This window comes from Scyliorhinus canicula, chromosome 1 (assembly GCF_902713615.1).
Source record: "Scyliorhinus canicula chromosome 1, sScyCan1.1, whole genome shotgun sequence".
Classification (NCBI taxonomy): domain Eukaryota; kingdom Metazoa; phylum Chordata; class Chondrichthyes; order Carcharhiniformes; family Scyliorhinidae; genus Scyliorhinus; species Scyliorhinus canicula.
The window spans coordinates 217,301,276-217,322,903 of record NC_052146.1 but is presented as its reverse complement, the minus strand read 5'-3'; the positions used below and the strand labels follow the sequence as shown (position 1 = coordinate 217,322,903).

The 21,628-nt window shown below is 42.2% G+C and overlaps 1 protein-coding gene across 1 annotated transcript in view; it reads right to left on the bottom strand.

Annotated features, from left to right (window-relative positions):
* Positions 1-19,742, bottom strand: part of peli1b (pellino E3 ubiquitin protein ligase 1b) — a 30,509-nt gene extending 10,767 nt beyond the window's left edge. Inside the window, exons 1-5 of the mRNA XM_038807692.1 lie at positions 19,576-19,742; positions 15,210-15,339; positions 11,998-12,099; positions 1,290-1,487; positions 1,001-1,189 (exon numbers count right to left, since the gene is read on the bottom strand). Of these exons, the coding sequence (XP_038663620.1) occupies positions 1,001-1,189; positions 1,290-1,487; positions 11,998-12,099; positions 15,210-15,339; positions 19,576-19,652 (696 nt within the window). The 5' untranslated portion in view covers positions 19,653-19,742. The remainder of the gene's footprint in view (positions 1-1,000; positions 1,190-1,289; positions 1,488-11,997; positions 12,100-15,209; positions 15,340-19,575) is intronic.
* Between the last annotated feature and the right edge of the window lie 1,886 nt (positions 19,743-21,628).

Sequence of the window (21,628 nt, the reverse complement as noted above, 5' to 3'; positions counted from 1 at the left end):
CATCTGTAGGGAAAGAAAAGAGCTAACGTTGAGTCCAGGTAACCCTCTGCCAAACCTTTGACAAAGGGTCATCTGGACTCAATGTTAGCTCTTTTCTCTCCCTTCAGATGCTGCCAGACCTGCTGAGATTTTCCAGCATTTTCTCTTTGGTTTCAAATTCCAGCATCCGCAGTAATTTGCTTTTTCCCAAACCAGAGACCTCTGTACCATCTAGAAGTCAAGGGTAGCAGACACATGGGAACACCACTACCACCTGCAATTTCTGCTCCAAGTCACACACCATCCTGACTTGGAAACATATTGCTGTTCTTTCACTGTCACATGATCAAAACTCTGGAACTCCTTCCCTGACAGTACTGCAGGTGTTCCTACACCACACGGACTACAGCAGTTCAAGAAGTTGGCTCACCACCACCTTCCCTGGAGCAATTAGGAATGGACAACAAATGCTGTCCTAGCCAGCGATCCACACATCCCATTAAATATTTTTTTTAAAAAGAGGTCTATGGCAATTTAATTTAGGGTAATTCTACAATCAATCTATAAACGTATGTGGTGAATTAACATCAGGAATGCCATTGTGCATAAATAGCAGTTAACATTTTACTACAAGCATGCAAATATTGAAAGTGCCAAATTATCAGCTTCAGGTAACATATAAACTTAACCATGCAAATAAATTAATAAAGAGATTTGAACAGGAAATAAGTATACAATCATTCCAATGTACAGTAGTCTGTGTCTATTTAAACAGCTTGTAAAGTAATTAGAAGTAAATAGCAGAATGTCCTATAGTCCCCAATGGATTTAATATCCTGACTTTCTTGATTTTAAAATACAAAGTTGCAAAACTGCATAGATTGTTCAAGTTTAAAATACTGATTTTCTTTTTTAAATTGAATATTTCATTTAGGTTGAAGATTCTGAAAAGGCCTCACAATTCAAGAAATCCTTCTTATAGCCTCAATATATTTTTACAAGCTGGTTCCTGGGACCTTACCATTCTTCCTCGTTGTTGTGCTGATCTTGTTTCTCTCAGGGTAAAAACATTGCCACAGACAGATATTTCTCTCCAGACTCCTGGCTTGGAATCTTCAGTAAAACCAAGTCTTGGATGCATAACAAGGACACCATTTGTGGTTAAGCCATCCATCTGACCATCAGAGGTTTTCCATTTGGCAGCCTTCTCCTGAAAGAGGAGGAGGAAAAAGCATAAGCTTCCATTGGGGTGAAAGCATTTCAAACCCAAACATAATGCAGTCAATAGCTTACTTTCCCTTTTGACTTACTCCAAGGAAAATATTCTTAAATGAGTCAAATCCAGCTGCATATATCCTGGCGGTATAGGGAAGATTCCGTTCGCATATAATACGACATGCAAACCGGGATATGGTGCTCTGAGCAGACTGAGTATCAGCGTTACTCTGGCTTCCTGGTACAGTGTCTGTCACCACAAAATCAATCGGGCTCTCGGTTGAGCGGCCGATCTAAAAAAAAAGACCAAAACATTTTTGTTAAATGGAATTCTCTCCATCACCACAGTCTTTTCTAATATTATTTTTCAAACTTGCTATCAGGTGTTAAACTGCTCTACTTCTAATATACAGCTAATATACAGAGTGGTGGTGCTCAAACTTAGTTGAGCAGGAAGTTTTCATTAAAGGCTTTAGTGGGGGTATGATATCAAGTCAGAAAGCTAGAGCACAGGTTTACATGGAACTTAAATTGATTTTTTTTTTAAAGCATGCAAATTAAACATGATTGAACTGAAGATACACAGCAGCTCAAAGAAATACAGGTGACATTTCATGTAGAATATCTGGGGGAAGGTACCACCGAAATCTCGGGCGGGATACTCCGTTCCTGCGGCTAAGTGCCGGCTTGAACGAGAATACACGGGACGTTCACGTCAAAAAAATAGGCGGGAACTCCTCACCTATTCCGGTACCAGTGAGGGCCTAGCATCAGCACCGCATGAAACACCTGCATATCGCACTGAGAACGGTCGAAGAATGGCCGGGTCCCGGGCCGTGCATGCGCACGGCTGACAACCTGCACTGGTCATGCCGTACAACATGGTCCCGACCGTGCACGTAACCTAACCCACTGACTGCGACCCCAAAACCCCCCCCCCCCCTCCCTCCCCCCCCACCCCCGGCATGGATCCCAGCCGAGTGTAGCGGTGCTGGACACAGTCTGTAGCCGACACGCTGGCTCAAACCACACGTGTCCCACGACGTCAAGAGATCGGCCCATCGGAGAGCGGAGCATTGACGGTGGGCTGGCCGATGAGGCGCCAATGGCATTGCGACTGCGAGCAGCCACATCATGATGACACCGGTTTAGATGGGGCAGAGAAACACAAACCGACGCCATCCCCGATTCCGGAGTTGGAATCGATTCTCCGCCCGATCACCAATTATGATTTCGCCGCTGGGCAACGTAGAATCCCCCCCTCTTATTTTTCTATTTCCTTTTCTGTGATGAATGCACTGAATTCTTAATTTTGACTACATTTTCCTTGAGAAACCAATGCAGAACAAAATGACCTAAGCAGAGCTACAGCTTGCTCCAAACCCCGTGGAGATGCAACGTTGATTTTACTTGGCTGACCATATCCAGAATCTCCTGCTGAGAGTGGAGGACCTATTAGGAAATTCCAACTGGGGCCAGCCACCTGGAAGAATAGATTAGAATTCAGGAGCTACTGTGAAAAATTTAGAAAGTTCTCTTGATAAATTTTAATATATGGTGAGGTTAAGATCACTGCCATGGGGCGGCACGGTGGCACAGTGATTAGCATTGCTGCCTACGGCGCTGAGGACCCGGGTTCGATTCCCGGCCCTGGGTCACTGTCTGTAAGGAGTTTGCACGTTCTCCCTGTGTCTGCGTGGGTTTCACCCCCACAACCCAAAGATGGGCAGGTTAGGTGGATTGGCCACGTTAAATTGCCCCTTAATTGGAAAAAATGAATTGGATATTCTAAATTTTAAAAAAGAAAAAAAAAGATCACTGCCATGACTATTCCAAGATGCCAAAACAAGTGTCAAGACCATGCTCAAGGGAGATTTGGAAGGTGAAGGACAGATGTTATGCTGAGAATAACTGGAATTTTGTGATTGCCAACCAATTCCACAAAGCTCTCGATTTTGCTGAGTTCCAAGGGAACATTACTAAACCAATCATTTTAAAAAATAAATTTAGAGACCCAATTCATTTCTTCCAATTAAGGGGCAATTTAGTGTGTTCACTCCATCTAACCTGCACATCTTTGGGTTGTGGGGGTGAGACCCACGCAAACACGGGGAGAATGTGCAAACTCCACACGGACAGTGACCCAGAGCCGGGATTGAACCTGGGACCTTGGCGCCGTGAGACTGCAGTCTCTGCGCCACCATGCTGCCCTCTCTGAATCACTCATTAATGGTAAGCATAAGTCAAAGGAACTCATTGTTGACAAGTGCGCTTATGAGCAGCTGCATCAAGCCCAATGTGTGTACTGCATACTGATTACTCCTCTCTGGAAACTGAATGATATGTACTTTTGATTGAAAGGCCATATGAAAGTGTATATCCCAAAGGCTGCGACAGATTGCCAGAATTCTGAATATAATACTTGAATAAAATGCAATCCATTTGGAGCTTTTCCTGGTGGGTGAAAAAGTTTAATGCATGGAACTTTCTCATCAACCGATTATTCTGCAACACTTTGGATTAACCTATTGATTGGCTTCATAAACCAACATTTTAATTGGGATAGTGGTGATACAACATTCTGGAATCTGTCACAGATGACTTCCAGGAAGATCAACTTTATGTACTGCAACTGCAATGATTTTCTACTGCAGTCAAGTGTGTATTGGAACGGGGCAGCACGGTGGCACAGTGGTTAGCATTGCTGCCTACGGCACTGAGGACCCGGGTTCGAATCCCGGCCCTGGGTCACTGTCCGTGTGGAGTTTGCACATTCTCCCCGTGGGTTTCACCCTCACAACCCAAAGATGTGCAGGATAGGTAGATTGGCCACTCTAAATTGCCCCTTAATTGGACAAAATAATTGGGTACTCTAAATTTATTTTAAAAAAAGAAAAGAAAAAAAAGTGTATTGGAACTATATTACCTTGTACATCAAAATCAAACTTGTCCCGATCTCACTGGTGTCATACAAAGGACCAAGCAACTTGCTTAAGATTGTAACAGAGTGCTGCTTGAAATAAATTTGAGAGTCTCCTAGGACTAGGCAAACAGTTTACATACATAGAACATATGCAGTCCAAAGATATGCGGGTTAACAACCCCCCCCTTAACCTTACTTTTATTAGGACACGATGGGCAATTTAGCATGGCCAATCCACCTAACCCGCACATCTTTGGACTGTGGGAGGAAACCGGACCACCCGGAGGAAACCCACGCACACAGGAGGAGGACGTGCAGACTCCACACAGACAGTGACCCAGCCGGGAATCGAACCTGGGACGCTGGAGCTGTGAAGCATTTATGCTAACCACCATGCTACCCTGCTGCCCCAGTCCATCGAGTCTGCACCGACCAACTTAAGCCCTCACTTCCACCCTATCCCCATAACCCAATAACCCCATCTCACCTTTTTTGGTCTCGAAGGGCAATTTAGCATCACCAATCCACCTAAGCTGCACGTCTTTGGACTGTGGGAGGAAACAGGAGCACCCAGAGGAAACCCATGCAGACATGGGGAGAACGTGCAGACTCTACACAGACAGTGACCCAGCAGGGAATCGAACCTGGGACCCTGGTGCTGTGAAGCCACAGTACTAATCACTTGTGCTACGTGCTGCCCTACATAGATAGATAGAACATACAGTGCAGAAGGACGCCATTCGGACTATCGAGTCTGCACCAACCCACTTAAGCCCTCACTTCCACCCTATCACCATAACCTAATAACCCCTCCGAACCTTTTTGGACACCAAGGGCAATTTAGCATGGCCAATCCACCTAGCCTGCATGTCTTTGGATTGTTGAATTCCCTGTGGCTATTCCCCTGCAAAACAGATATACTGCTTTTGATATTGTTGGGTGAATGGCCTCTCAATGGAAAGCAGCAACAGCCAAATTTGTTGCACCACAGTTGGTTCTGTTGTACAGGGGAAGAGCAAAAAGTGTGGGAATACAAGAGTGATAGGGGATTCAATTACAAGGGAAATAGATGGGCAATTCTGTGACCACAAAGGTGGCGGCATGTTGCCTCCCTGGTGCTCGGGTGAATGATGTTTCAGAGTGGCATTGTGGAGGGAAAGGGTGAACAGCCAGTGGCAGTGGTACAAACGACATAGCTGAAAAAAAAAGATCAGGTCCAGGAATATAGGAAGTAAGCTTGAAAAGTAGAATCTCAAAGGTAGTGATCTCAAGATTACTACAGTGCCACGTGCTAGTCAGAGCTGAAATAGCAGGATATATTGGATGAATACTGGCTGAAGAGGTAGTGTGAGAGGGAGGGTTTCAGATTCCTGGGACATTGGAACCGTTTTTGGGGGAGGTGGGACCACTGCAAACTGGGGAATGGGTTACACTCTGAGCAATACCGGGACTGATGTCCGAGGGGAGTATTTGCCAGAGTGGCTTTGGAGGGTTTAAACTGAAATGGCAGGGGAGCGGGAACCTATGTAAGGAGTCATTGGAGGAGGAACAACTACAAAAGACAGAAAGAGGAATAAGAAGTGATAGGACAGAAATCAAGGGCCAGAATTAAACAGGGCTGCGTGAAAAAAATTAGAACGAGACAGGGAATGTTAAAAAGACGTGTCTCAAGGCTTTCTGCCTAAATGCGTGGCGCATTCGCAATAAAGTGGATGAATTAATCACACAAACAGAAGTAAACAATCATGGTATAGTCAGGATTATGGAGCCATAGTTGATGGGAATTGAACATCCAGGGTTATTCAGTATTTAGGAAAGACAGACAGAAAGGAAAAGGTGATGGGAGTTGCATAGCTTGTTAAAGAAGAGTTTTACGCAATAGTGAGGAAGGATAAAACCTCTGAAGATGTGGAATTTGTATGGGTAGAACTGAGAAACACCAAGGGGCAAATAACATTCGTGGGGATTGTGTATAGACCTCCAAACTGTAATGGTGATCTTGGGAATGGCATTAAACAAGAAATTAGAGAAGAATGCAATTAAGGAACATCTGTAATTATGGGTGACTTTAAGCTGCATATCAATTGGGCAAATCAAATTAGTAACAATACCATAGAGGAGCAATTTCTGGAGTGTATACGGGATGGTTTTCTGGACCAATACACTGAAAAACCAGCTAGAGATCAAGCCAACCTAGACTGGGCATTGTGTAATGAGAAAGGAATAATTGGAATTTTGGTGTGCAAAACCCTTGGGGAGGAGTGACCATGATAGAATCGAATTCTTCATGAACATGGAAAATGGTGTAGTTCAGTGCATCTCAAACTATCTGATGTGGTGTACCGGCAGTTTTTTTTTTCAATGTCCCAGGGACCGGTAAGCGAAACAAGCCAATCCAGGACTACTGTCTCTTTCTTTTCTGGAAACACTCCAAGTACCGGCAGACGATGGCTCGAGTACCGCCACCGGTACTCGTACCACACTTTGAGAAGCACTGGTGTAGTTGATTCTGAGACTAGGGTCCTGAATCTAAATAAAAGAAACTATGCTGGTACAAGGCACGGGATAGTTATGATGGATTGGGGAAGTTACTTAAAGGGATGATGGTGGATGGGCAATGGTAAACATTCAAAGAGTGCATGGACAAACAGCAACAATTGTTCATTCTTGTCTAGTGCAAAAATAAAACGGGAAAGGTGGCCAAATCATGGCTTGGAAAAGAAATGAGAGCTATTATCAGATCCAAGGAAGAGGTGTACAAATTGCCCAGAAAAAACAACAGTTGGGAACAGTTTGGAATTCAGCAACGGCAGACAAAGAAATTGATTAATAAAGTGAAATTAGAGTATGAGAGTAAGCTTACGGGGAACATACAAAATTGGCTGTAAAAGCTTCTATATCACGGTGCTGAGGACCCGTGCCTGCTGTTGGTCTCACCCCCATAACCCAAAGATGTGCAGGGTTGGTGGACTGGCCACGCTAAATTACGCCTTAATTGGAATTTATTTTTTTAAAGTAAAAGCTACTATAGCTATGAGAAGAGAAAAAGATTGGTGAAGACAAATGTAGGTCCCTTACAGTCAAAAACAAACTGGAGAATTTATAATGGGGATGAAAGAAATGGCAACTAAATATATACTTTGGTTCTGTCTTCACAAAGGAAGACGCAAATAATATACCAGAAATGTAGGGGAATACAGGGTTAGCGAGAGAGAAGAACTGAAGATAATTGGTATTGGTAGGGAAATGGTGTTGGGGGAAATATGATGGGATTGAAGGCCGATAAATCCCCAGGGCCTGATAATCTATATCTTAGAGTACATAAGGAAGTGGCTCCAGAAATAGTGATTCATTGGTGGCCATCTTCCAATACTCAATGGACTCTACAGTTTGGAGGGCAGTGAATGTAACCCCACTATTTAAAAAGGGAGGTAGAAAGAAAACAGGGAATTACACACCAGCCAGCCTGATGTCAGTAGTGGGGAAAATGCTAGAGTTCATTATAAAAGATTTATAGCAGAGCAGGATTGACAGTCAGCATGGATTTATGAAAGGGAAATCATGCTTGACAAATCGACTGGAACTCTTGGAAGATGAAATGAGTAGAGTTGACAAGGGTGGGCCAATGGATGTGGTTTATTTGGGCTTTCGGAAAACTTTCGACCAAGTCCCACAAGAGATTAGCATGTAAAATCAAAGCCCATTGGGAATAATGTATTGAGATGGATAGAAAGCTGGTTGGCAGACAGGAAACAAAGAGTAGGAATAAATGGGTCTTTTTCTAAATGACAGGCAGTGACTAGTGACTAGGCAGGGATTGGTGTTGTGACCCTAGCTATTCACAATAAATATTAATGATTTAGATGAAGGAAGGCGTATTATTATTTAAATGGTTATAGATTGGGAGAGGAGAATGTGCAACAAGACCACTGTCCTTGTGCACCAGATGCTGAAAGTAAGCATGCAGGTGCAGCAGGCAGTAAATGCGGCAAATGGAAATGTTGGCCCTCATAGCAAGAACATTAGAGTACAAGAGTGGCGATGGCTTGCTGCAATTATACCTATGCCTTGGTGAGATCACACCTGGAATAGTGTTTGCGCCTTTAGAACAAAGTACAGCACAGGAACTGGCCTGTGCCAACATTTAGTCTCCTTATCGGAGGGAGGATGTTCTTGCTGTAGAGGGAGTGCAGCAAAGATTTACCAAGATGATTCCTGGGATGGCAGGACTGACTTACGAGAGATTGAGTCAGTTAGGATTATATTCGCTGGTGTTCAGAGGGAGGAAGTGGGAGGAATCTCATAGAAACTTATAAAATTCTAACAGGATTAGACGGAGCAAATGCAGGAAGGATGTTCCCAATGGCGGGGGAGTCCAGAACCAGGGGTCACATCTAAGGATCCATTTAGGACTGAGATTAGGAGAAATTTCTTCAGCCAGAGAGTGGTGAGCCTGTGAAATTCGCTACCACAGAAAGTAGTTGAGGCCAAAACATTATATGTTTTCAAGGTGGAGTTAGACATCGCTCTTGGGGCTAAAGGGCTGATCAGCCATGATCATAATGAATGGTGGAGCAGGCTCAAATGACTGTCGCCTGCTCCTATTTTCTATATTTCTGGTCAATTAGTCCCCCAGCACGTTGATATTTCTGGTCACTTAATCCCCCAGCACGTTGATATAGGGGGACTCAAGTGATAGTGATGCCACTCAATGTCAAAGGGCGATGGTTAGATTCTCTCTTGTTGGAGATGGTCATTGCTTGGCCTTTGCGGTGCGAATGTTACAGCCCAAAAGTGGATATTGTCCAGGTCTTGCTGCATTTGGACATGGACTGCTTCCGGGTCTGAGGAGTTGTGAAATTTGCTGAACATTGCCCAATCATCAGCGAACATCCCCATTTCTGATGTTATGATGGAAGGAAGGTAATTGATAAATCAGCTGAAGATGGTTGGATTTAGGAAACACATGAGGAACTCTGCAATGATTTCCTGTCTAATGCAAGCCTACCTTATCGGCAACCTCGTAAATAGGGCTGGAGCCATTCCTGCGCCATGCAGCCTGATGCTGAAATAGGGTGCAAGGACATCCTGCGGGATAATGGCTACCCTGATCATATCTCATTGCTCGCTATATATCTCACAAACTCATGACAGGCCAAAAGCCACTAACTTTTGGTCCTGAAAAGTGTCTAGTCTACCTCATTACCCTGGTGTCTCAAACATCTGAGCAACAAGTGAAGCTAGCTGTTTTACACTGCTTCTATGCAGTAGCAACACTAGTGATATGCTCCACTCACAGGATGCTGCCGGCATCCAAAAAGACTTTCTGCCTATCATACAAATGAGTAATATGGTATATGAATTTCAATGCCAGTGTGGTGCCAGGTATGCAAGTACGTCCAATGACTTGCAGATTTTATCAACACGTCCCCTTGACTGTTCGCAAAGTACTGACTATCTAACCAGCTATGCTTGCAAACTGAAAACATAAGTGTCCAACATTAATGCGATTCCACAATGAACATCACTTGCTAAACAATCCTGATTTTGCCAAGAATTACACTGACAACCAATTTGGGGTCATTAGTTTGGGCTCACATGTGGCTCAATTACGCTACATATATTCACACACAGGTTCTTTGCAGACAGACGGGCAAATCCAAGAGAATGTGTGTCTTTTTCAATTAAAAAATTGACAATAACAATCAGATTCAACCTGCCTGACTTGAATTTCAACAATAGCCTGCCAGTTTACTATTCCATGCTGCATTCTCCATGGCAACATCGCCAACAGTGACTATTTGACACCCAATTAGCACCCTCTTCTCATGCAGCAATATTTTGAAATTCAGGGTGGTGCAGTGGTTAGCACTGCTGCCTACGGCGCTGGGAACCTGGGTTCGATCCCGGCCCCCTGTCTGTGTATGCAGGATACTGGCGCACTCTGGGAATTCCAACCCATCAATGACTTGGACAACTGAGAACTGAAGTCATGACAAAAATCTACAGCAGATACATCTTGCCTTGACAGGATCTAATGCCTTTGATCAAAAGCAGGTATTTTACAAAAGGCAAACATCTTTCATGAAGGTTAAACTTCTCAACTTGCTGGTAATAAATACCTGGATGCTTGGCATGGAAATAATTATCTTCACTATCTGACAAGTTTATTACGTTTGGCATGCCACACCTGTTACAAATCTCAGAGACCAGGGAGAAGTTCTGTGTCATGAACATATAGTGCCTTTAAACTAAATTATGTACATCTTTTTAAGAATTCATCTCAACAGCAACTAGATCTTCCATACTAAAAATCTTAGAATTACAACCTAGCCGATTCATATGAAATATATAACAGATGTTTGAAAAGTGTGGCAACATGGGGCAGGGCATGCAACTTTAAAAACCTGACCAACAATCTTACCAAAATTGGACTTTGTCCATAGCTAAAATAGACATTCATTCTTAATAGTAAATAGTTTATTGCCAAGTGATGTAAAGTTTATTAAAAAATGAGGGAAGCACAGCGGCACAGTGGTTAGCAATGCTGCCTAACGGTACCAAGGAACCGGGTTTTATCACGGCCCGGGTCACTGTCTGTGTGAAGCTTGCACATTCTCCCTGTGTCTGAGTGGGTCTCACCCCCACAACCCAAAAAGATGTGCAGGGTAGGTGAATTGGCCATCTAAATTGCCCCTTAATTTGGAAAAAAAGTACTGGGTACTCCAAATTAAAAAAAAAGTAGTTTATAAAAAATGCAAGCATTTCTATCTATGAGCAGCACGGTAGCACTGTTGCGTCACAGCGCCAGGGACCCGGGTTCGATTCCTGGCTTGGTTCACTGTCTGTGTGGAGCCTGCACGTCCTCCCGGTGTCTGCCTGGGTTTCCTCCGGGTGCTCGGTTTCCTCCCGCAAGTCACAAAAGATTTGCTTGTTAGGTGAATTGGACAGGCTGAATTCTCCCTCCGTGTACCCGAACAGGCGCCGGAGTGTGGATTTTCAAAGTAATTTCATTGCAGTGTTTTTTAAAGTTAGAGTGCCAATTGTTTTTTTCCAATTAAGGGGCAATTTAGCGTGGCCAATCCACCTACCCTGCACATCATTTGGGTTGTGGGGGCGAAACCCACACAAACACAGGGAGAATTTGCAAACTCCACACAGCCAGTGACCCAGAGCCAGGATCGAACCTGGGACCTCAGCACCGTGAGGTAACCGTTCTAACCACTTGCACCACCTTGCTGCCCTTCATTGCAGTGTTAATGAAAGCCTACTTGTGACACTAATAAAGATTATTTAAAAACAAGGACAACATGGAGAAAGGTGTCCAATAAATAAGCTTAAAATCTTACTTGTGAACAACAGATTGGCTCCATTGACATAAGGATGAATTGAGTGCTAGCCTAAAATTAATTCCCACTCAGTGTAAGCTAGGAGAGAACAACATGGTGGTAGTGGTTAGCACTGCTGCCTCACAGCGCCAGGGAGCCGGGTTCAATTCCGGCCTTGGGTGACTGTGTGGTGTTTGCACATCCCATTGTCTGCATGGGTTTCCTCTGGATGCTCTGGTTTTCTCCCACAGTCCAAAGATGTGCAGGTTAGGTGGATTAGCAGTGCTAAATTGCCTCCAAGTACGCAACGGTTAGGTTAGGACACAGGGCTCCCACAATCCAAAAATATGCAGATTAGGTGGATTGGCCACGCTAAATTGCTCCTTAATTGGAAAAAAAAAATAATTGGGTACTCTAAATTTATTTTTTAAAAAGGTTAGGTTACTTGTTTATTGTTTTTTTTTTCAACTTATAAGTCAAAGTTACATTTAATGCCTGTGCTGTTTTGCAAGAGTAAAATTGCAAAGCTTTCTAAATAGGAACACAAGTTACCTGGAACATATCTGTGTTGTTATCATGTGTATATTCTACCACCACTGTCTGAGCCCGTGACAGTGTATATGAAATACTGTGTTGGTCCTTGTTGCTGATTGCCTATAATTTAAAAGAAGTACATTAAGTGAACGGAAGATGATTAAACTAAAATGTACATTCCCAGCAAATAGTTCAGCTTTGATGCAACTTTTAAAGACGGTTCTAAACATTCACAATACCAAACCATTACCATGGGCTCATACCTCCATGCAAGCCCAAGGAACCTGTACCTTGTCACTTCCACCATCTCCCCCAGCTTCACTACAGAAATGGATGGGAACTGCAATTTTATCACCCATTAGCTTTAACCAGTTTCCAATACTACTGCAGCTCAAGCAATTCGCTTCTTTCCCAATCTGGAGCTTCAGGCATTGCTGTTGTGCACTTAGGCATTGTCAAAATAATTGCATTTAGTCAGTGAATTTCAATCAGCAATTTAATCATGGGAAGGTGTCAGAGCCAATCTTGAACTTGTCACACTCCAGCCTGGGTAACTGGATTGTTTCCCCTTTTCAGCTCAGGGAATGCTGAAGCAGGTTCCTCGTTGCAATCCACAATCTTGGCATGCACAGGGACGTTAAAGATCTGTAATGCCACTGAGCACAAAAGATTTAACATGTACCCATTGAACTAGCACGGAATCCCTAGTACCGCAGTTGCATGTGGAAAGAGGGAGAATGAGATTTCAGCCATTTGTTTACTGCATCATTTTCCATTCTCTGGAAAAGTGCAAGAAAAGCTGAAAGGTTTGATTTGCATTTATAAAAAGCACATCTCTCTTCTCCTTTGAAATCCAACCACATTTAATTATGTGGCATCAGAGTGTGGAACATGCCAAAAGAAAATCAGCTCTTTTTACTTTCAAGTCAGCATCACTGATTAAACTGGGAAAATAATTTCTCTGATCACTGATCTGGAACAAGTGACAGATGTTAGTCTGTAAGCTTACTTTCAAACCAAAGTTAAAAACAAATAAAGAAAAATCAAATTTACAACATACTTTCTGACCTAGTGTGCAAATTGTGTAGCAAGGAAAGCCCAGTATACAATGCATCTCACCGTAATGTATAACTATGGGCAGGTGACTCCAAACACGTCAACAATTCACTAAAAATTGATATCAATGTTTTACTACTTAAAATGATTTGCATGTGAACGTGAATACTACAAATGTAGTATTGAAATTAATATGAAACAAGACTTCAATGCAACCCCCCACCCCCACCCATTGTGTAAACCTTCCAGTGGCTGAAGTCACACCCGAAACTCTAAGCTGGTAGCAGTCATAGCCAGCCAATTGTCAGTCCCAGATATCTCAATCAGCGTGTGTCATCGCAGTTCGACCTTCAAAGAAATACATCATTACCACTCCGAGGCACAGCACTGCAGTAAGAGTGGCTTCCGTCACCGGATCACACCTAGATCTCTTCCTCACTTCCTTCAAGCATTTTATCTTATTCAATCCCACTTGCTTGTCCTTTAAAATTCTCTTCCACCCACAGTCCCATCCAGTTTCTCACAGTAGCTTTCTTGATTTCTTCCCTCAGCCTTTGCACTGCTTGGTGATTTTGGTGGTCTTCTCATTACCTCAAACATGCCATCTTAGGGGTGGCCTCTTTATTACAATAGTCTCAATCACAGACAATATCTCCAACTACCTCTTTGAAGCATTCACTATCCACATTTGCTGTTTACGCACTTTCTTTTGCATCATGCCTGAAAAAGATGTTCTCCCTAATTCACTGAAAATTGCGTTCAGCTCCCTTGCATTTGCCCTTCTGTTCATCATGCTACTTCAAAGCTGCAAGCTTGCTCCATCACATGCTTACCTATGGACATTGTCCATCACTGTCCATTTCTGGTTGCCCCTTGTTTTGTTCCCTTGTCCATGAGGCACAAACTTGAACTCGTTTGGCACACAACTACTGTGACCACTATACCCATCTCCTTTACTCTACGCGAAACCCCCGCCCCTCTAGTCTGCCCCAGCCTCACATTACAGTGGTGGAGATTTAGCTGAATCTCCCACACGCCCTCTTCTCTTGTTCACTAAACCAAAACTCTAACAGAGGACAAAGCAATCACACCCACAAATATATGACAAAAGATAGGTAGGAAAGAAAATTGTGAAAACACAAGGAGCTTGCAAAGATAATATATATATTATATATATATATATATATATATATATATATATATATATATATAAAGTGAGTGAGCAAATATTTGGCATTATGGTATATAATGTGGGGAAATGTGAGCTTGTCCACTTTGGCAGGAAGAATAGAAAAACAGCATATAATTTAAATGGAAAGGTGCCTTGGTACCTCATAAATTGCTCCCTGGGATGAGGCAATTATCTTATGAAGGAAAATTCAAAAGGTTGAGCTTATATCCATTGGAGCAGAGAAGAGTGAGGGATGATCTTATTGAAACATAGAAGGTCCTGAGGGTGGGGGCAGCACTGCGGCGCAATGGTTATTACTGCTGCCTCACAACGTTGAGGACACAGGTTTGAACCCAGCCCCAGGTCACTGTCTGTGTGGAATTTGCACATTCTCCCCGTGTCTGCATGGGTTTCACCCTCAAAACCCAAAGATGTGCAGGTTAGGTGGATTGGCCACGCTAAATTGCCCCTCAATTGGGGAAAAAATAATTGGGTACTCTAAATTCTAAATTTAAAAAAAAGATCCTGAGGGGACTTGACAAGGTGGATGGTAAGAGGATGTTTCACTTTGTGGAAGAGACTGGAACTAGAGAATACAGTTCAAAAGTAAGGAGTCTCACACTTTAGGCTGAGTTTAGGAGAACTTTTTTCTCTCAAATGGTTCGATCTGTGGAACTTTTCCCAAAAAAATTATGGAGGCCAAATCATTTAATATATTTAAGGCTGCATTAGATAGATTCTTGATTGACAAGACGGTTAAAGGGCATAGGGGATAGGAAGGAAAGTGGAGATGAGGCCAGAATCAGATCAGCCCTGATCTTATTGAATGGCAGAGCAGGCTTGTGGGAATGAGTGGCCAACTCCTAATTCACATGTTCAAAGAATTAACATTTCTATTCTAATCCACTTGGTCTTTCTAGTGCATACAGCCTTTAAAGGGGTTCAGGATAAACAAGATTCCAGTTGATCTATTAACAGGTAATTGCAATGTTCAAAAACATACCTTCTCTGCCTGAGGAGTACAGGTAACATGTACTGTGCTGGGTTTCACACCATTTGGCTTTGGTCTTTTAAATAAAGCAAACCTGCTTTTTCTTCGTCCTCGGTCTCCATTTGGTAAAGATCCGTTGTACCTTATAGAACAAAAATGAGAAATCCAATACTGAAAACATGGTAATTAAATATTTACAATTCTAGCTGAGTCCTAAACTCTGGTTACTTTAAATAATTAAACTCTACTGCTTTAAGGGCAAATTTCATTAACTCTCTGAATGCCAAATGTTCATGATACCGGAAATATTTGGCCAAATTTCAAACTGAAATTTGTTACCAGGTAAGTAGTGTGTGGATACAGTTGAACAGTGTTACCTTAAACGGTAACATGCGAGTTATTTAACTGAAAATACTATCAAGTACTATACTGTCTCCAGAGCAAAGGTCAGAAGTCAAGCCACCCACAATCCCCATGTGTCAGAAATCAGGACAGAATTTTTCTTTCCCAAATGAAGAACAATTTAGCGTGGCCAACCCACCTACCCTGCATGTCTTTGGGTTGTGGGGGTGAGACCCAGACAGACACAGGGAGAATGTGCAAACTCCACACGGACAGTGGCCCGGGGCCAGGATCGAACCCGGGTCCTCGGCGACGTGATGCAGCAGTGCTAACCACTGCGCACCGCCCCTCCCAGAACAGACATTGTGCATGACTGATGCACAGTCGACAGTATGCGTTTAGTTCTTTCCACTATCAATGATACTCAAATTATAAAAACTAACGGCATTGCATGATTTGTGACTCGGTCTTTGGGTTAAGCATTACCTACTGTGACAAGTGAAGCTGAACCAATGTGCCTGCATTATAAGAATCTTCACTTCATATTAGAGTTTTTTACCTATGCAATCTAGAGCTGAGCATAGATATCATTTTCCCAAAATCCAGGGAAAAATGGCAAAGTACTTTTGGTTGAGTGAAAAGAATGGGACAGTTAGGAAAAATGCCTTACTTTTTGGATACATTTCAACATTTACCGGATAGGAGTGAAACCAAGATATTGATTCTCTACGATCTCACTTCAGCTGTGTAGCATCTGATACGAGTGCTACCCGGCTGAGGAATTTTCCAATCTTTAGTTACAAAAATGTTTCAAACCACAAGAAGGCCTTTGTCCCATTGCTCTCCACCATCAGGGCACTGTCAGAAAAAGAGATGGCAAACATAAAAAGCACAATGATAAAGGAGAAGTGCAACAGGATGAAGTGTTCAATTGTAAAACCTTCTGCATCTCTTCCTCCAAGCTTTTGGTGACCAAGAGGATGAACAAAAGAGAGGAAGGCAAGGTTGAAGATGAAAAACAGGCTCAAGTGAGAGTTGAGTGTTGAGGGGCACAATATCATTCCAACTGTTCGGATGTGAAAATCTACTCTGTTTAGTCTATTATTAACAGACTTCCAATGGTAAAACAGTGCATAATTTTGAAACGGTGGATTCAACCTATGCCAAATCTTAAATTTAATTTGAATATGCATGAGATATTATAATCCTCTCCAGCAGAAACATAATATAGAAGAAACACCCATTCTGTTGAATTTTCTCAAATAATTCTAGGTGTTGAAGATAAGACGCCTATACATTGAAGTGTAGACCTAAGCGCATGATCCAGGTCTGCCCAGGATATGCAGGATGCAAAGATTGTGACCCTGCACAAGGACAGAGCCGGTGATAGCGATTGCAACAACAATCGTGGAATCTCCCTGATAAGCATTGTGGGGAAGTGTTTGGCCAGGTTGTTCTTGTCTGCAGATCCTGGCTGAATCCATCTATCCTGAATCTCAGTGTGGTGCCAGAACAGGAAAATCTACAATTGACATGATCTTCTCAGTTCAACAGCTGCAAGGGAATTTCATGAACCAAGGAGATCACTATACAGTGCCTTCATCAATCTCATGAAGGCATCTGACCATGTGAACCGAGGCAGGCTATTTAAACTGCTGGAGAAAATTAGCTGCGCACTGAAGTTGCTCAGTGTGATCTCCTCTTTCCATGACAACATGATGAGCAAGGTCAGCAATGACGAAAACATCAGAATCCTTTCAAATTTGCAAGAGCACAACCTTGTTTGACCCCACTTTCACTGTTTGACAATTATTCTCTTTTCTGCTGTAATATGCCTTCAGGTCATCGACAGAGGATGTCTACTTACATACCAGAACGGACAGAAATCTGTTCAACATTGCTCGCCTAGGGTCCAAAACAAAGATAGGCCAAGTCTTCAGAAGAGAGTTACCCTCCTCAAATATGCCACATTAGCATTCTTATACTGAACCACACCTTCAGTGGCAAATGGACATTCATTCTCACACTGGTAGACCATCAGCATCAGGAAGACAATGTCATAGTCTAAAATGTTGCCATATCATTATCTATCAGCAATGGCTATGTGACGCTGGAGGTTATTGATAACTTCACATATCCAAGTTTCACAATCACCAGCAATCTATCTCTTGATGCTGAAATCAACACATGCATCATAAAAGCTGCAGCTGTTATGTCCAAACTATAGTGTGGAACAGCAGCACCCTGACTGAGAACACTAAACTGCGAGTCTACCAAGCCTGTGGTCTCAGCCCACTCCTCTACATTGGTGAGAACTTTAAAAAATTAAATTAAGTGTATCTAGTTTTTTTTTCCCAATTAAGGGGCAATTTAGGATGGCCAATCCATCTACCTTTTGGGTTGCGGGGGTGAGACCCACACAGACACGGGGAGAATGTGCAAACTCTACACAGACGGTGATCCGGGGCCAGGATCGATCCCGGATCCTCGGCGCCGTGAAGCAGCAATGCTAACCACTGCATCACCGTATCACTGTGAGGCATGGACAAGATACTAGGCAGAAGAAAATGCCAAACAGTTTACACCTTCACTGTCTCAGACATATCCTTGGCAGAACACAGTCATCAACTCAGAGATCCGGGAACGCATGAATGCCATCAGCTTACACTCATTGCAAAGCCAACAACAGCAGCAAAGCCAACAGCAAAGGCTCTGCCACATTCATCAGATGGAAGACAGCCGTATACCCAAAGACCTTCCAGAGAGTGAACTGGCCACTAGATCTGACCTGCTGGACGTTCATACCTCCACTACACGGGATATGGAGATGGTGGACATGACACAGACAGTTGGGAGACAGTCTCCAATGGCAGTGACCACTGGAGGCTGATTGTCTGGAAGAGCACTGGACGAGGCAAGCAGTAATGGAAAGCTTATTTGGCCGAACAGAGAGCCTGGAGAAAACAAAAGCTAATGAATCCTGCATGTTTTCAACCAAATGTTGCAAATATCTGCAGCAAATGTGAGGCTCCTGAATCACATCAGGCAATAATCGAGTTGACCACCAAGGCATAAACCACTGTCTCACAAGATGAAAGGTTGCCAAAGAACTACCGTCTTTTCATCATGCTACCACTGCTACCAAGTTTAATGATTTCGCCCCAGGAACAAGGATGATATAAATAATAGCGACAAGCACCTGCATTGGCTTTTAAAATTTAGCTGGTAATTCACGCAAAAGTCTTATCAACTTCCTGTGCTGTCGACTGCTGTTTTTCTTTTAAATTAAAGGAACTCCCAACGGCCTTCATTGTTTTTTTTTCTGGTTTTTCTGAAATAAATTTAGACTACATCATTGGGTTGTGGAGGCAAGACCCACGCAGACACGAGGAGAATGTGCAAACTCCACACAGACAGAACTGCCTTCATTGTGATCATTTCAATTACACTTATTTTTGGGAACATTCATAAAGTAACTAGTTTTGCAGATTTTTTTTAAAAATGCCATTTCTCTTTAGATTTAATAACCAGGAAATATGCAAAATAAGAGGACAATTTATCATGGGCAAAGAGATCCCGAGTGGACGCATCAATCAAGAGCATTTCTGAACTGGGAAACCTTTCCGAAATGACAATTTAAAAAGGAAAGCAGAAATAGGAAAAACATAAATCTTCAAATATGCTGAGCTTCTCCAAAACCAAAAGGAGAACAGATCCCCTCATCTATCAAAGGCCGGCGTTAGTAACATTTAACAATACACCATGCTTTACAGGGGTGTCATTTTAAAATGGCGTGTCGGACTAAAGAAGGATATAGTAGCTTGTGGGATGAGAAGCTTGGTCAAACTGGTGGATTTTAAGTAAGGTCTTAGAGGAGGGATTGGACCGTAGTACTATTTTATAAATAAGAAATTGTTGTTTAAATGCATAGCAAAAGGTTAGGGCTCAGTGTTTTGTGCCAGAAATGCTGATAACCAGTAACCACCCACCCCAAAGCTCCCCACCCACCCTTAAACACAAACACAAATGAGCTTACCCTAACACAATGATTTCTCCATACTTAATGGGTGCTTTGGTGGATGAAGAAAGATTTTCTTGATCAGGAGAAAACATGAGCTGGGCAAGGTGGTTCAGCACACTTAGTACTTTTCTTCAGAGTCTGCAATCTTTACACAGTTTTTTCATTATTTGTTTTCAAAGTTTCTGCAAATAAATACAACACAGTTTACTACAATTCAGACTTCAAGTTTATAATATTTTGCATTGTGCAACAAGAAATTTAATCAATAATAGTTTGGAAAATTCACAGATACTTGGTGCACATTGAGTTTCATGTGCCTATAAGTCACTATTACAAACAGTACAAATCCAGGACATATTCACAAGGAAATCAATTGGAGGAAATTTTGTAGCAGTGGAGACGGCCAATGGAATTATAGATGCCTTTGACTACAGCAAACCCAAAATGTGAAACATTCGACTTCTACACTCTCGCTAACCTCTTCTTGTGGATTAAAAATTATATAGGACCCCATTTTTAACGATAATGGTCAAATTAATGGTATGCAGTTGGATTCACTGTTACTTAAATCATTTTCTGGTACAATTATGTCCAAATGGTTAAGCAGTCTATTAAACCTTCATCTTGCTGATATAGGCTTCACCCATTAATTACTATTTTCCTGAACTGTGGAAAGTAGGGAACTTTACAGAAACAATAATGGAATGTGCACACTAAATACCACTGCCTTATAGTATATAATTAGTAAATAATAAGTATAATCTCAAGGCATAAAGCGCTCCAATTTTACAAATACATTATAGCACAATTTGCTGTCAAGAAAACTTACATATTTATGGTAACCTCAGAATAAAGTGTTTATGGACTCTCAGCATATTTCAGTTTCAGAATAGAAGAAATTCTAATTTGCAGGAGAAAGTAAAGGGCTGTACTGTGCTCTCGATCAAGTATGCAGTTAGAAAGGTCCGTAAAATAGTCAAAACTGACATCCAGTTTCATTGTTAGAAGTTTTTTTTTAATTCTTTCCTTCTTCTGCGCTCTCTATTTATATTTTTAATTACAGTTTTAAAACCACTCCAAAAGATAGCTTCTATAGAAATTTCTATCAACTTATTTTTGAAAAAACCCTTTCTTCCCAATCCAAAATTTGGCACCATTAAATTTATAACACATGTCCGCAGTCTAGGAACTGTGGAAATAGTTTTCATATTTCCACATCAGCAATGCCATAATTTTTCAGCTTCAGAGGCTGAACTATTTTGCTTCTAGTCCCAGGGGATCATCAATTACCATGAGTGCCTGGGAGCTTTAACAGACAACACTCTCATTGCCCCAAATCCAATTTACAATAAGTCAGAGTTAACATGGAGTTTTAGCTTCCAGCCTAGAAAAAATATACTGAAATTTATTAAGTGCTGCAGTACAGAAAACAACTCCGCTCTTAGCACAGTACAGCTTTAATGCAGCAGATTTGCCACTAGACACATTGGCACCAGAAGGCTACATATTAAAACACACAAAGGCAGTAATATGATTACACAATATACAACTGTGATACTTTTAAATTAGTTACCTCAAATTGCTGCCATTAATCACTAGTTTCTGCAATCTATCACAGCAAAATTGAAAATTGGTACTTTGCACCCATATTTGGAACAACAACCTATCAAATATATTGTGCTGGGTATTTTTCTATTTTGAGTGCACAAAAAGTTTCACTACAATTCAGCTAAATTGCCCGTAGTGTCCTAATAAAAGTAAGGTTAAGGGGGGGTTGTTGGGTTACGGGTATAGGGTGGATACGTGGGTTTGAGTAGGGTGATCATGGCTCGGCACAACATTGAGGGCCGAAGGGCCTGTTCTGTGCTGTACTGTTCTATGTTCTATGTTCTATCAGCCAGTAAAATCCAGACCATGATTTGCATTTGCCCCTACCGAGGTTCTCTGAGTCCACTTGGTGCCAGTATCCATTTACATTTTCTCAATGCCCTTTTAAATTATTTTCCAAACATCTATCCACTGGTCTTTTAAAATAAATGGTGGATCCTGCTTCCACTGCTATTACTGG